Source organism: Bemisia tabaci, chromosome 5, assembly GCF_918797505.1.
Source record: "Bemisia tabaci chromosome 5, PGI_BMITA_v3".
Classification (NCBI taxonomy): Eukaryota; Metazoa; Arthropoda; class Insecta; order Hemiptera; family Aleyrodidae; genus Bemisia; species Bemisia tabaci.
This window is the reverse complement of record NC_092797.1, coordinates 35973146-35989024: the sequence shown is the minus strand read 5'-3', so window position 1 is coordinate 35989024 and position 15879 is coordinate 35973146. Positions and strand designations below refer to the sequence as shown.

General features: G+C 32.9%; 1 protein-coding gene across 5 annotated transcripts in view; it reads right to left on the bottom strand.

The window, feature by feature from the left end:
* Positions 1–231: 231 nt before the first annotated feature.
* The window catches only part of unc-13-4A (BAI1 associated protein 3), a 232930-nt gene continuing 217282 nt past the window's right edge, over positions 232–15879 (bottom strand). For 4 of the 5 annotated variants that reach the window (XM_072300628.1, XM_072300627.1, XM_072300631.1 and 1 more), the window contains 11 exons: positions 14487–14635; positions 13913–14015; positions 11960–12067; positions 11260–11334; positions 10324–10425; positions 9295–9504; positions 8443–8764; positions 7329–7538; positions 6365–6488; positions 5729–5934; positions 232–4859 (listed from right to left, as the gene is read on the bottom strand). In XM_072300628.1, the coding sequence (XP_072156729.1) occupies positions 4762–4859; positions 5729–5934; positions 6365–6488; positions 7329–7538; positions 8443–8764; positions 9295–9504; positions 10324–10425; positions 11260–11334; positions 11960–12067; positions 13913–14015; positions 14487–14635 (1707 nt within the window). In that variant the 3' untranslated portion in view covers positions 232–4761. The remainder of the gene's footprint in view (positions 4860–5728; positions 5935–6364; positions 6489–7328; positions 7539–8442; positions 8765–9294; positions 9505–10323; positions 10426–11259; positions 11335–11959; positions 12068–13912; positions 14016–14486; positions 14636–15879) is intronic. The other variant, XM_072300630.1, reaches the window with a different exon arrangement.

Sequence of the window (15879 nt, the reverse complement as noted above, 5' to 3'; positions counted from 1 at the left end):
TTTTAAGAATATCTATCTTGGTACACTTTTATGAAAGAATTCAGAAAAGATTTCTCTGAAATTTTAAAAAGTCACACAGATTTACAGTGACAGATGATTGAATTGAGTCAACGTTGAATGTAGCTGTGGATGAAAAGTTTTAAAGAGAGAATTTAGAAATCTCTCATGAAACAAGACCAGTACAGAATTACTTTAACTTAAGCACAGAGAACTGAAAAAAAAGTACACAAATTGTTTTTCATTTCATTTATTCAAGTTTCAGATTCTCACGTTTTATTCAATGATAATTGTTTTTACATTAAGGAATTGCAAAATAGCTTGAAAATAAATCACGATGCACATTTTTACATAAAGAAACATAAATATTTAAAAATTCAACATTCTCATAAAATAAATAAGTAAATGGCGCCAAATCAAAGTTAAAAAATATTTTTACCATAAAATCAAATATGTTCAAAGGTATCTTTGAACTGATAATCTCAACAATACAAGGATATGAAGAAAAGAAAAGAAACCCAGATTTGTAAAATATCTGAGTACTGTACATGCTATTCATTAGGCATTTCAAACATTTTCAGTAATGCCAAGAAGTAATCTTCATTAATCTATGGTAATTGGTATGGTAGATTTTGTTCTTTCCCTTTCAATGAAGTAAGAATTTTATGAGGTCTAAGGGGACATATGAATAGCACTGACCTCAAGTGCTAGATTATAAACGCGTGTGCTTCTGACATTGAAAAGTATGTACATAGAAATTCTGTTCATTCATCATTTTTATAATAATTACAGGCTCATAACTACTTATTAGGATTGTCGGACCATGAGAAAACAAAAGAAGAAACATGTCAACAATAGCTATGACAACTGTAATCCAGTAAAATGATAGTTGACGAGGATTTGATGATAAATTGTAATTAGACCTTGTCCCTTTGGGAGGACTCAGAGAACTTGCAGATTCAGTGTTCAATAATTGCGAAAAGTTTGATTTACTTCCATTTTGATTGAAAACGTAGAAGCATTTGAATTTGACAATTTTGGGCCCTGAGCACAATAGATTAAAATTTCAGTTCAATTTAGCTCAAAACTTCAGGTTTTAAACAGCAAAGTTCAAACCATCATAATCCTACTCAAGCTTTAGATTTTTGGGATTTTTTAACGTTGCCAAAATTTATGTAAAATTCTCCCTCACACAAGAGTGCTTATGACTCAGTTTCAAGTTCATTGTCAACAAGATTCCTTCTCCTGCAAACAGTCACACTAATTTTCATTTTAATTTATTTACAATCGAGTTTTTAACAAAATACTTTTAAAAATTGACAAAATTTACATTATTTCGTACATTAATATTTCTGAGAAATCAGTTAGAAAAAATAGCAATTCAATCCAAAATAAGAAAATAACAACGGAAACGAGGTTGGATCTGGGTAAAATCTTTTTGCTTCTTGAAAACAGTAGTGCGTTTTACTTTATTAGATCAATGGAGGAGCAATGAATTGAAGCTGGATGGAAGAGCTGAATGAAAGACCCACCCAACTTAACGTCATAACGTCAGCTCTTTAAGTTTCTACATAATGCTAACATACATTTTCAAAAAAGTCTTGACTCCTAACAGTGTATAGCCAAGTACTCGATTTTTTGTGAGAATTTTTTTTTTTTTTTTAAACTAAAAGCTCAATTTGATTGAAATGAATAAGTTTTGTTCAAACGAAATTTTTTGATTAGCGATGATTATTTGAATAAAAACTTGCTCAACTTTCACATTTGACAAAAAATTGATTTTTTTATAAATACCTACATATAAATGTACACAAGAAAAAAAAAATTGAAACTTATCAGACTGGAGGTTTACATAAATATAGTAACTGTTTCATTTGGACCTTATTCTGATGTCAACAATAATAATAATTACATAAAAAAAACCTACATGCTCCCTTAAATTTAGACACACTCTCGACTTTTTGCTTGGCATCGGTTCCTGCAAATTCAATGAATTGGTGTAGTGTATTCGTTAATTGAAGAGCAAGTTAAATTTACTATTACGAGAGTAGTGCAGTAATTACTGATTGAGAGAGCAATTAGATTGGGTTTCTGAGAGATGGCAATGGGTTAATTCTCTGCAAAAGGGATTGTTTGAACGCATTAAATGTAAAAAAAAAAAAAAAAAAAAAAAAAAAAAAGAAACCCTTTTATGGATCTATAATTCTGATGAGAGGAAGCCTTCTGCTTTCTCCAAATCAAAGCAGTTCTCAAGAGCGAAGCTGATTGACCAAACACGTTAATAGAGCAGGGGAAGGATAGCTGGGTAAGTATAACTTTAAAATTTGATGAAATGTTATTTTGAAAAATTACATAGTAAAAATGGTTACATACACAGAGACGCATAAAAAGCATGGCTGAATGATGAAGCAGTGAAAACCAAGACTGCTGGTTATAAATTACAAAGTATAGATAAGTTAATAGAGATAAATAAATGCAAATTGATTGACACAGTTCTTGTACATATAAAGTGATGAGAAAAAACCCTGTTTGATTAGGGATGTCCATTTTTTGCACTCATTGTGATTTCAAGTTGTAGTGGTAAGAATGTAAAGGAATAACAAAGAAGTCGATACAAGCAAAATAAACTTGAAAAGCAAATTAAGACTTTTCAAATAAACATACAGTACATGTGCTTACAAAGAAAATAGCTAAACATATTACGTGTAAAATAAGAAAGAAAATAAAAAACCTTCACCACTTGAGCTTCTTTTAAAAAGTAAAAAATTTATGAAATGTTTGAAATTTTGGCGTTTTAAATTATTTGCAGCCTTTGAGTAATTTGTAGAGCAAACATTGGTCCATCATACACAATTTATGCGCAGTAATTGAAATAAAAAATTTAAATTCAAATTTAGAGACTTAAATTAACTTCAAGTCAAGAATTAACAGAAAGAATTACAGTTAAAGAAGTTATCTGGGGTGACACGTTAGAACTTTAAAATTTACTGGCATTTCGTTGATTTTTTCCAGGTTTCAGAAAAAAAAATTTGCTGCTAAATTTTGAAGTATTTTGAGCGTATAAATGCTTTTTAGGGACACATCCAAGAGAAAGTTTCCCGATAGGACGTACAACTGCAAAATTTTGGCAGTACAAGGTAATTTTAGTTTGATAGGGGGAAAAAAATCCTAACTTTTTATATCTCAGGAAAACTTATGCAGATTATTTTCCTAAATTTGAAAGAACTTGTCACCCTTTTATGGCATTGTAAAAAAAAGGGATAATAATACCACTTCAAGTATTGCATTTAGAAAAGAGTCTCAAAATGATATACTTAAACGAAGCAGAGTGTATTGATTTTGAAAAAATAAATAAACTAAAGAGAGAGAGTTTTCAGTGATTGATTTTTTTTTCAATGGTTAGTTACAAAGTGATGGATGATGGAAGGGAAACTCTCCCAATGCGACATTTAGAAAAAAAATATGAGCCCCGGGAAACAAGAGAATTAAATTAAAATTAATACCATCTGAGGTTAGAAAAGCTGAACAAAGTAGGTAAGGAAAAATAAGATTTTGAATTAAAAAAAGCGTAGAGAAAATAATAAGAATGAGAAAAAAATAACTATGGAGCATTGACACACCATAAAAATGGTTTAAAGAGATGAACAATAGAAAATTTGGCTCACTCCACCACTCCCACTAAGGATCTCTTGTCACATTTTTCCATGAAAAATTACCCTTATTACGTGGTTTCATTTCTAAATCATTGCGAAACTTTCAGTATCAACCACTAATTTTTCACAATATTACTAGTGCTCCATTCCAGCTACTATAGGACCAAACTTGAGGTGTGGGACAGTCTATGTCACGCAAAGATCATTTTTATATCATAGCATAATGGCTGCAGTGTGTTGCTCATTGAGTGATAGATTTAGATAGGGTAGGTATAAGACAAAAAATGCAGAGATAGCAATATTGAAATAAACATGACAAGATAAAAAAAAATAGCACCATCACGAATTCACGAAAATAGTACCCAGATACTGTTGGTAACAGTCCAAGATGAAATGGTACACCCCCATGAAATAGATATGTGTGAAATCAGTACCTACATAAAATATTTAAATAAACGCTTAGAAGTAGGTGAGCGTATGTCGAGTGTAATCCATGAGAAATTTGATGAAAAAACCCTCATTATGACTAACAAATACAGAAAATTTGAACATTTAAATAACCAGAGGAACGAGAGAGACCTGGATGAGAAGCAAGAGGGACACAATTTTCCAGAACTGATCATTTTTTATGGGTAAATGGCTGTACACAGTGGGGTCTTGTAAAGAGATCTGGAAAAGAAAAAGACCGTATTTTCTTCCGAAAAGACACCAGAAACAGTGAAACGAAAACATGATTATCCCATAGAAACTGTTGGTATATTTTTAGTTTCAAAGTTCTTCTTATATACGTACTTGGGTTTTTTTCGTTTCTCTTCTTTTTTTTCTCTTTTTTTTTACAAAAAATTCAAGTTCTAGTTTAGCTGTTTAGAAAATTGATTGATGGGGTAGAAATGGACCTTTTCTTTAACATACAGATATGGAAACTTAGAACCAAACATGATATTAATGTCAAAACAGCAGTAGATATACCACAAAACTGATCAGTCATTTAACATACGTATACGTTATTCTAAAAAAAAAAAAAAAAAAAAAAAAAAAAAAAAAAAAAAAAAATATTAACAAATTCTTCACTGAGAATGGAGTTATAGTTAAATAATTAACTAACCTATGTTTAAGAGGATCCTGCTATTCGTGGTTTTTGTTTCTTGACAAATTCCTGAGCAACTTTGTCCCAAGTTCTCACCTCTAAGGCTTGTAAAACAGGATGGTCTGAAAGCAGAAATAAAAGGCGAAACAAAATTAGAAAAATCTGGAGGAAGATTTGCAGAACTGCAAAGATTTAAGGAATCATATAGAAAAGAATTATTCAAGGATAAACATATCTCCATTTTCTTTTTTTTTCATAGGCAAAAATGTGTGTATAAAATGAACAGCACCGACGAGAAAGGAAATCAAGTAAATAAACAAATTCGCAAAAACCTGTTCATGGAACAATAGCAATTATGCCTTTTCTGCAGGAGACCAAAAAAATTGATATTGCTTTGCCCAACAGCGTTCAAGTATTATTGCATATTATGAAAGGAGACATTAGGGTGGCCCTTACTTTCAACTTTTTCGATATTTAAACGGCTGACCCCTTAAAAAACTAAAAAATAGTGAGAAGAAAACAGGGGGAAAAGGTTTTTGAGAGGAAATAGTGCCTAAGGGATGCGCCCCAGCTGTTTAGTTCTGGAGACAATGTAGCAAACGGTGCTTTTTGGCCAATCCACGCATCTTTTTAAGTATGATGTCTTCGCTCTTGACCCATTAAAATGCAAACTTGTGAATGTAAGACTCTCCTCCCGATACCTTTTACATTTTACGGATCTGTAGCTCAAGGTTGCAATCCGCCAATGCACCTAAAGGTGAGCATGTGACATCGTGGCAACGGAGGGTGATTTTATTAAAACTGAGTTTGCTGGTGGGCCTCTCGCTAATTATCAAAATCTTAAGCTTGTTTTAAAGCTGAGAAGTATCCATGACATATGTTTTTACCAATTTCAATTTTCTGTTGTAATGTAGAAGACATAAAAGAGAGAACCTTGATATCTGGATGACGTGTACATCTTTGGCTAATTTGTTACCTCTAAAACACTTACTTTTATTTTTTTGGTGCATGAGACACAGTTCCACATGTTTCAATCCATGAAAATTGTCTGATGAGCCTGCACTGGTGACTCCGGGTATGCTCCCCAATGATAAAAATGCCTCACCAGCAAAATCATTTGCTGTTAACACATCATGATCCATTACTGTGAACGCTAGCATTGCTCCGTCTGTGCGACACTGCTCAAGAGTGACAGAGCTATAAAAACAAACGAAACTCAAGGTAATAAATTGGCTTAAAATAAAACAAACAATTTCTTGCCTGATGAAGTTTGGTTCTGGGTAGAAAAATAACACCTCAAGCTGAGTTCAGCCGATCAGCAAATGCTATTCCCCTGCCTGGCTATATCATCACAGCCCGCCAAAAATATCATTTCTGATAGATCCCATTTTTGGTATTTTCAAAGCAGAGTTCCTTAGGGAAACTTAGGGGTTCTATTAAGGGTTAAAAATGATATAAAAAAATTCCTATAGGCTTAGTTCACTCCCTACATTTAGAAGTAGAGTATAAAAAATGGTTGCAACTGACCCAAACAAATTGGTTAATCATGAAGACTGGCAATATCTGCGAAAACAATTATTTCTTCAATAAAATTGAATTTAATAACAAAACAAAACAAAAAACTTACAATTCAAAACATTCATCAAACAAAGGATTGAGAGTTTTCTTTTGAACATTTGTCAGTTGCTCAGAGCAGTATGGGAAGAGAGATCTAGGAAGCAACTCAACAATTACAAATGGATCACTGAATCCTGAAACAAAAAAAAATGCAGGGCGAAACTCAATGTGACTGCTGATATAGTAATTGGAAACTTACACAAAAAAAATACGTTAAAATTGAAATATTACAGAAAAGACAGGAGTTTGAAAAAGTAGTACATACTAAACACAAAATGACAAGATTTAAGGAAAATCTTGTCTATCTCTTGAAGAATATAGCTAGAAAATTTATAAATCATTATCAGTATCCCTTAATCAACAGAAAATTTGAGCCAAGCTTTCATTTTATCCAATGTGCTTAAGTTTTCTTTTAATTCACTTCTACTAAATTCACTTGTTTTTCCTTTCACTTAATTTGTTAAAGGTAAAAAACAATAGGGAGCATGTGCTTCTCATTAGGTACTGATTTCACGGAATTTTAGCTGAAAGAATGATGCTTAATGTGATGCTAAAAATCAAACCAGGTTTGGTTTAGAATAATTCTGATCTATCTCTATAAATCAATTGAATCGGTGTATGCGAAAACGTCCTATGTCCAATAAAGTGTTTTAGAATTCGAGTGGACGGTTGCGTAATAACTTTTAAAAACATATGGCGGTTTAAGATGTTAGGAACGTAGAACAATTTTATGAATGATCCCCTAAGTATAATTAAACGTTTACAAAAGTGATCAATTTTATTTATCAGTGTCGTGGGGCAAAAGAAACCACTGCAATTACAACCCTGTATTGGACGACGGACATTTTCGCATGAGTCGATTCAATTGTCTAGGTACTTGACCTTTGGACAAGTTTCTACAGAGACTGAGACATTCTAGTTTAAATGATATTCATGATGATACAGTAAGATGAAAAAAACACTTGGATACTCACCATTTGGATCAAGAGGTATTACATCTCGAGCATTCAAAACTTCTACACAAAGAGAATCATGATGGTAGTAGGCTCGAACTGAGAGGACTCCATACTCCGTGCTTTCCGTCATTAACTGCTCTCGCAAACGATCTTGATAGTACAGCAAGATTAGCGTCTCGGTGTCTGTCTTATTATATTGCAGTCTTAGTTTTACAGCTTTGTACATCTCTGTAAAGAGAGAAACCACACTTGACGAAATTGCATCCAGTTATTTGAATGAAATTAAGCAAAAAGGAAAAAACCTGCTATCTCAGCAAAATTGAGCGAGGAGATGTTTTGAGTGAAGGTGAGTCAAAATTATATCAAATTGCAAAATAAGAAGTGCAAAACCCACAATTAACATCATTGAATTCAAGTTTGAGACTGATTCAGTCTTTGAATCTCATAAAGGATAATTATTTTAAACCTCATACTTTAAAAATGACGTTCTATGTACTTAGGGTGCTTCCTTGCAAATTCGTCTGCTCCAGATACTGATTTTACATCATGATTCTTAAAATTCAAAATTAAAATATTGAATGAACTATAATTTGAGAAATTGAAACAAAATAATCTGACATACTGATTCATTCAACTACCCATTTTTGGTCAGTCAGTTCAGTCTACATGTTGATGGTGAAACTGCAGGAATGCGTATTCCATTTGCGCTGTTTTAAAATCTTTGCTCTCTTTTTATTTTATCCAAGGAGGACAAACTAACGCTATTGCTTTAAAATTTTAATTGAATAGTCTTGGCGCAGAGAAGAAAAATCATAGAGGTTCCCAAGACATGATACTATGAGTGTTTTCCTACTTAAAAACTGAAGTATGATGGGGAGTCTACAACATTGCAAACCAAGAAGCGTATTCCTGCAGCTTCACCAATTTACAGAAGGATTCGAAATTAAAGCCTGCATAATAGTGACAGGCATTGATAAGGAACGAATCTTTCATATTTATAGAACTATCATAAAGATGTTAAAACTACTAAGGATTTACTTTTTTATAAATGTCATTTCAAAAGGCCTTTGATCTGACCTGCAAATATATAATTTGAAAAAAAGGTAGAGCAGGAAGAAAGAGAAAAACTTACCTCCTGTTAGAATTTCCATTGGCAACCCTTTACTTTCAGCATGAAAAAAATCAACCAAAATATCTAAGGCTTCATACAGTCTTTCATAAAAACCAGCCATTTTGTCACCAACATTGCCATCCATTTGATGATCAAGCTCAGATAAAGAGACTTCCCAAACATTATTTAGAACCCGCTCAAAGTTTCGTGGCAGCAACATAGAGTTTAAAGATAAAAGATGATTATCTAAATATTCTAGTAGAGGAGTAATGGCATCGTACGTTGGCAATGAGTCGGGAGACCATGCTAAATGAAAAATAGCTTTCTTCAGGGACGGCCTCATCTGCAAAAAAAAAAAAAAAAAATTAGGAAAAAGGGCTGAAAAAAATGACAAATATGTAACAACAACACCGTTCAACAAGAGTTCACGAGTATTTAGGTATGTCTCAGTAAGAAGTCACCCTCTGCACACCGCAAAAGCTTTCACCTCAGGGACTCAATGCTGATTTCGGAGCGTTAAAGAATGCTTCAATTACGTTCAGTCTCAAAAAGAGGCCTTCTTTTGTGTTGCATTGGAGTATTTTCACTAATCTTCAGACAAAAATTCCATTCATGAATAGTCGCTACATAAAACTAATGAACAAACGTATAAACGGTGAAATCAGAGGGAACGTTAACTTAATAATGCTCAATTTGGGTTATCAGAGAGTTAAAATTTGTTGGTGCAATTTGGATGAGTGTCCATCATTTTTACCTTATGGGAATATCTCAACTAACCACAGATGATTCCGAGAAAAAAATCAAATTTGATCCACTCTAGTATTACACTACTGACGCACTTATGTAATATGTTATGGAGTTCATGTATCAAACCTTCATTCCAATTCTTGTGATGATGAGCAAGACATCTGCCTCTAATTGATTGATTGTTGTGTCTAATAGGGCGTACATTGCGTCACGCCAACGATTGGTGGTGTCACCCGTTTGTTCAACGGCATCGAGTATTTCTTCTATTTGTAATTCATCTGGTAGCACGGTGAGTCCTCGTCGCACGTACTCTAAGTCATTCACTGCAGTGCAAACCTATCAGAAAAAAGGATTAAAATGTAAAAAAAAAACGTGACAAAAAATGAAATTTTAGCAACCCATTTAAAATAATGTCCCATTTTAGCAACTCCAGCACATAATTAAGTAAATGCATGTATAGACTGTGTAAAAATGGACATTCTTCCACCAATTTTGAAAATTTGTTGAAAAATAGAGAGAATTTGATTGATTCTTCATTCATAAGAGTTGGAATGCATTTATTCGTGCTGATACCCACCTGTGAAATCTACAGTGAACCCAATTTCAACCTGTGAAACATCACCAATTTCTTGTCTTTCTTGAAATGTATTACGTTCTTCGGAAAACATCATTACATTTAATATCACTATAAAATACTGACAAATGAAAGATTTAAAATTCTAAAAAAAAAATTCTCTTTAGCTTTTTAAACATCATTGTACCAGTTTTGAAAAATGAAAGTCTTAATTTTCGATTTTAAAAACATTAAAATATTCCTTTTTTTTAATGTTTTCTGGACTGGTTTTTGCTTTTGCCATAAATTCACTCAGAATTATATGGTAAGAGCGGTTGCCATTTTTCTTCAAATTTAAGAAACTCTGCCTAAATCAACATTTTCTTTTGCCATTTTATCTTAACGAACTTTTGCAGCAAGAAACGTTAACCCACTGCCAATCATAAAATGTGGGCAACACCGAGAGCAGAAGAGATAGAAAAGCTCAAGGTCTTTTCTGAAAATGGTTCTCTACCTGACTCCCCACACGCCCATTTTCTACCTCTTTAAAGGTGATGGTATCGATGATTCACTTTGTTAAATGTACCTATACATATCCTTACCTCATCACTAGTTCTGAACGGTCCGCTATCTTCATAGTATCCAGAGTCGTGTAGCTTTTTTTGAACAAGCTGAGCATAATAGTGTGCACCTCGGCAAATATTCTACACCAAACAAAAAAATAAAATTAAAAATAAAATTTAAAAAAATTTGCTTTGGCAGTCGGTTACTGAACGAAAAATAACAGCTAAAAAAACTATGAAAACTTTGAGAGATTGATAATGACAGACTATACTGGAATAAAATAGGCCTATCATTCATCATAATTCAACTTTTTATACATTAAAATAACTACTACTTCTGAAAAAAACTTTCAAATTGATAGTGAGAAATGCAGACTTTAGTAGTCCTGTGATGGAATTCGGATGGGAGAGACTGATAAACGGTAAGTAATACTATTAGGGGGAAAAGGGTAAAAGTTAAGAACATGGAGCGCCTTTTCTTTGATAACCATATTTTGAAAGGTCCAAAAACTGAGCCAAAGCTAGAAAAAAACTATTGCTATCAATAGAAGACAGCAATTTTTCAAAGGACCTCCCTCTATTAAAATATTAAAATCCAAACAATTGTTTTGGGAGCTTGATTTGGTTAATATAAATCCTACCTCGATGTTTACATTACAACCAAAATATTCCTCTACATTCTTATTTTGGGGTTTCATTGATCCTTCAGTTTTGAATGAAAAGCTTTAGGAATGAAGATATTGCAGCTAGTTAAGCATTTAGCACTCTATTAGAGTGAGACCATTATTGAAAAAGGTACCTAATTGTTCGAAGAATTTAGTTGGCGTATGTACTTGAAACTTCGAAAAAAGTCGAGAGCCTCTTAACTTGGAAACAAAATAACCGATGAAACAATTTAATATGTACCTAAAAATAGAGCAATAAGTGCTAGAAGAGTAGGTATTCATGGAATAGAAATGTATTGATGACACTTACATCTAATAGTTTCATCACTAAACCGTAAGAACCAACCAAATCAGGCCAGGCTAAATGCCTCCAGAATTCTTTCATCTGTAAACAAAAAAAAAAATTGTACAAAAACATTTTCAATTAGCAGGGATAAGTAGTAAAGACGAAAGTAGATACATGCACAAATACTTATATACCGTGGGAAGAAATACTAAACAGCTTTCATTATCATAATCCACAGCCTTTAATCGGTACGGTTTCGAAGGTCTTTGGCCTAGGTCTGGTATCATGAAAGATGCCAATAGTGCATTGTTCTTCAGAAATCACACTAAAAATGAAATTACTTAATTAATTATTCAAATCAGAGGGCATTGGTCTCTAATTCTGAATAAGGCTCACCTGTAAACTAAAAATTATGAAATCAAGACACATATATATGAAGGATGAACCCACGCCAAAGAGTTTGTTGACCATACTAAAGAAACTGATTGAGGTTGTGCTCAATGCAAACATAGATGACTATCTTTAGATCCCTGTTTTTTGATGCAGATGTATAGAAAAAATAAATTAGTATTTTAATTCATCACAGAAAAAATTCCTGACTTTTCAAAAGTTTTCCGGGTCATTACTAACCATTAAGAGAAACTTTGAGAAGATTGTGTGCTCAATTGATTTTAAAACTGCACCTCCAAGATTCACTACAGAACAATGACAAAATGGTACTCACTTGATAAAAACAGGCACTCGTGTCTATGGCAGAAGTTGTGTGCTTTACTATCAGTTCGCCACTACATACTTTATTGAGTTCCATCGCTTTGTGAATTCGTTGCATGGCCTATAAAAAAATCCAAAGGAATTTCAGACTGAAAATTGTTTGAGAATTTAAATGAATATAGACTTGTGAAAAAATTATCATTTGGGAGTTACAGGTGGCCTAAGATATACAATTGAAGCTTTTTCTTTATAGATCTTGGTAAACTAAGATGGTAAGCAAAAGAAATATCTTTAAAATGTATGCCATGGAATTCTGAAAATTAAAATAAAAGATGAGTACTACTGTTCCAAAAAATCTTATCCTCCTGTAATTCTGTTTCCTTGTTATGTAACAGCGAATCAAAGACTCACAAAAAATTAGTCTTAAATCACCTGAAAATAGAAAATGTATTCAGACACAGTCGGGGGACCAGTAGAAAAGGTACGACTTTAAGCATTATGATACATGTTACTTTCTCCTTCAGCAAGTCGTACTCTAACTGAAATTTTGGTGAAGAAACATGTATTAGAAAGCTTAAACTTATATCTTGCCATCAGTCTGTTGTTCCATTTTCAGACTATACAGGAGCCATATTCTATCAGGGCAACAAAACAGCCTTTTAAATCTTTCTCTTTTGATATGAATGTTAGATTTGCAAAATGTCTTGCAGCAGAAATTGTATTTTTTGTCAAACTAGGCAGCCTCATGGGATTCAAGCCTCATTTTTTTTTCTCTTCCTTAAGAAAATGGATAAATTAGCAAGGCATAGGCTAAATAGGTGGGCAACGGAAGCATTACTAAGCTAAATGCAAAACAAGGTAATTACCAAGTTTCAAGACAAAAAATGAGATAAACTTGGAATTAAATTTAAAAAAGAAAAATTTTGAAAACAAAGGGAGGGAAAAATATGTTTTTCCACCCAAAATTACTCACTCACATTTAGATGCTCTATTTGGTCTGACAAGATGTTGTTACTAAGAACAATCAATGTTCGCTTTCAAGAAGGGATTTCTTGAAATGCAACTCTGATATGATCGAGCATCTAGATTTGATTTGATTTATAATAATTCATGTTTCCCCTCCAAAATATTTATTTCTCCCTGAGAGATACATACATATGAGTACCTATCAAGTTTCAGCACTTAGGGTTTTTACCACTTCAATGCATTTTTAGTGGAAATTTTGCAACACAAGATTCGCTACCAAAGAGAGTTCTCCTTTCTTTGCCAGCCAAGACGTCCGCGTTCACATTCCTAAGTTTTTTGACTATGGGAATAATCGAAATTCTTACTTCAGCATGGGGGGCTTTGGCAAGTTAACTTCTCAATGAATGTCCATCCAAGAAACTGGCAGTATTTACTCATGATTAACATTTAAGATGTAGACTTGTTAACTTCTGAAATATTTATTTTTCAGCCCAACTTTTCTCTTGAGCCGATTACAGAACGTAAGATATTTCAAACTGATTGTGCTCAGGAGGTCAAAAAGGACATTTCAGCTGGCGTGTAATCCCTTTTTGTTTCATGCAAAGTTCTTTGACATTAATTTCATACGAAATCAGAGGCACTATAACATTCTTTGTAAAATTGCACGAAGGAAAAAACCATGGTATCAAAAATCCCTCTTGCTTGAAGGAACTGAATTCCATTCTCGAAATGTTCAACTGATGAACTGATTTGTAAAATTCAAAACATTCATACTGAAAATATTCAGCGAGATAAGTGCAATTCTTTAATTTCTCTTTGTTTTTGGTTATTGAAAGATATAATATTAAATCTTAAACGTTTTAGTAAAATACAAAATATTTCAAAAAGTAATACTGAAAATACTAGAAGAGATAAGTGCAATATTTTCAATTTTATGTTTGCATTTTTATTCCTTTAACAAAGAAGTACTTTTGAAAGAAGAAAAGATAAAATAAATTACCATCACTTTTGCTAAATCTAGCCATTTATCTACAGCGGGTTCAAACCATTGATAGAAGTTTTGGACTGGCATTGATTTATGATCAGGTAAGTTTTCACGCATGCTGTTCAAGAGAGGAAAAAAAAAACATTTTCAGATATAACAAGCAAAACAACGAAAACAAAACAAAAAAAACTCATTATAATGAAAGCAACTATGTAAGATCTACTTTTTCTAGGACTATATGAAATGATATCCCCTCTAAATGGGGTTATTTTTTATTCTTTTAAATATGGTCAGTAAAATAATGCAAGATAATTAAGACGTTAGTTTGAAAATATTTATTTCAAAATACTACTGATTATTAGCAAATGAGTTATCCTAAAGCTGAAAGAAGTGTAATTTTTTGAACCTGCAACATACCAATTAACCTTTCCGCTGTTTCAAACTAAATCTACATAAGCAAGTATGTAATTTTTTTAATTTTTAAGACAAAAAAAGATCCGATGGTCGAAGAATTCTACTATTTGAGAAACAGCAGAAGGGTGAAATATGGTAAATAACAGACTATTTTAATTGCAAATTAAAAGTATACCTGGCAAATTCCTGAACGGCTAAGTACAATTCAAAAATTGGAGTGGAAACTTGAGCATCTAAGGGCAATTTGGGTGGTTCAGAGTTTACATCCATTTGAACCAACTGATCACAAGCTGCTTTTATTTCTTGTCCAAGGTCTGTGAGCATCTACAAACAAGAGATAACATTGAGTTGAGGTAAGAAGATAGAATTAAGAGAGAAAACATTCCTGGCTGGCTAAAAATAATTTCACCCGACTAACACTTGCTGACACTGTGGCCAAAAGTGAAAACATCATAACTCCATTCTAAATTTTTCCAATTTTTTTCTGACAATATGGTATTATACAAGGACACCAATACCATCGCTAATTTTTCCAAAAACTGATTTAACGCTGAGATTTTAAAATTTAAAATGAAAAAATAAAGCATGGTGGCAATTGGGCCACCTGAAATAGAGGATCACAAGTGGTAGGAAAATGCAAAATTTACGAGTAGAGTTACAGCATTTTTGCGTAAAACAGCTTCACAGCATACTCTATTGATGAGCATAGGAGACATCGAGAGCTATATGAGAAGATTTGAAATGATTGATCTTTCGGTTTAGATATAAAAATTTTTCCTCTTAAATGCAGACGCAGTACCTACAAATGATTTTAATCCTGACAAAACCAGGTTATTTGATAGATTCTGACGCACGACAAAAAAGGCGTGAGTTCATCATGATCACACTTGCTCCCATTGATACTGACCAACCAATGTGTCAAGAGTCCATAGCATTTGAACCAGGGACAAAAATATTCAATTACAAAGTGATGTGTGTAAAACTGAGGTGAGGACAGCGGAGCAACGACAAAAAAAGAAAAGAAAGTTGTCCTTGGTGATCCCTAACAACACAAAATGGTGAACAATGGAACAATAATCATGGTCAAGTTAGAACTGATAGGTTAAAGTCTTTTAAGCTTTGATATACAATGAAAAATATGGATATACAGAAATGTAACCTTTTCAGAGCGCTAATCTGTAGGGAACGCAAAGAAACCAGCCTGGATCCTCTGTGGTAAAATTGTCAACTATTAAATGCTAATCATTGGTATTACATGAAATCCTCCTTCTCATTGAAACAAATGACTGAACTTCTTATTCATTCTTGTCTCACGCAAAATAAGAATCAGGTAGAGTGTAAAATAAAAGAGACACAGGACCTCCTACTACGCCACTAATGTAAAAATAGCAACAACATTGATAAGAATGAAAACTTTTTTGTAAAATCAACTACAGAAACTGGAGTTGGCTTCTTCAGGTACAAGTGGATTACGTCCGAAGTATCACATGTAAAAAAAATAATCGAATAGGTATTTCACTGCTGGATACATGATGAAAAATCTTCAAGTTCACTCTGTAGCCATAGAA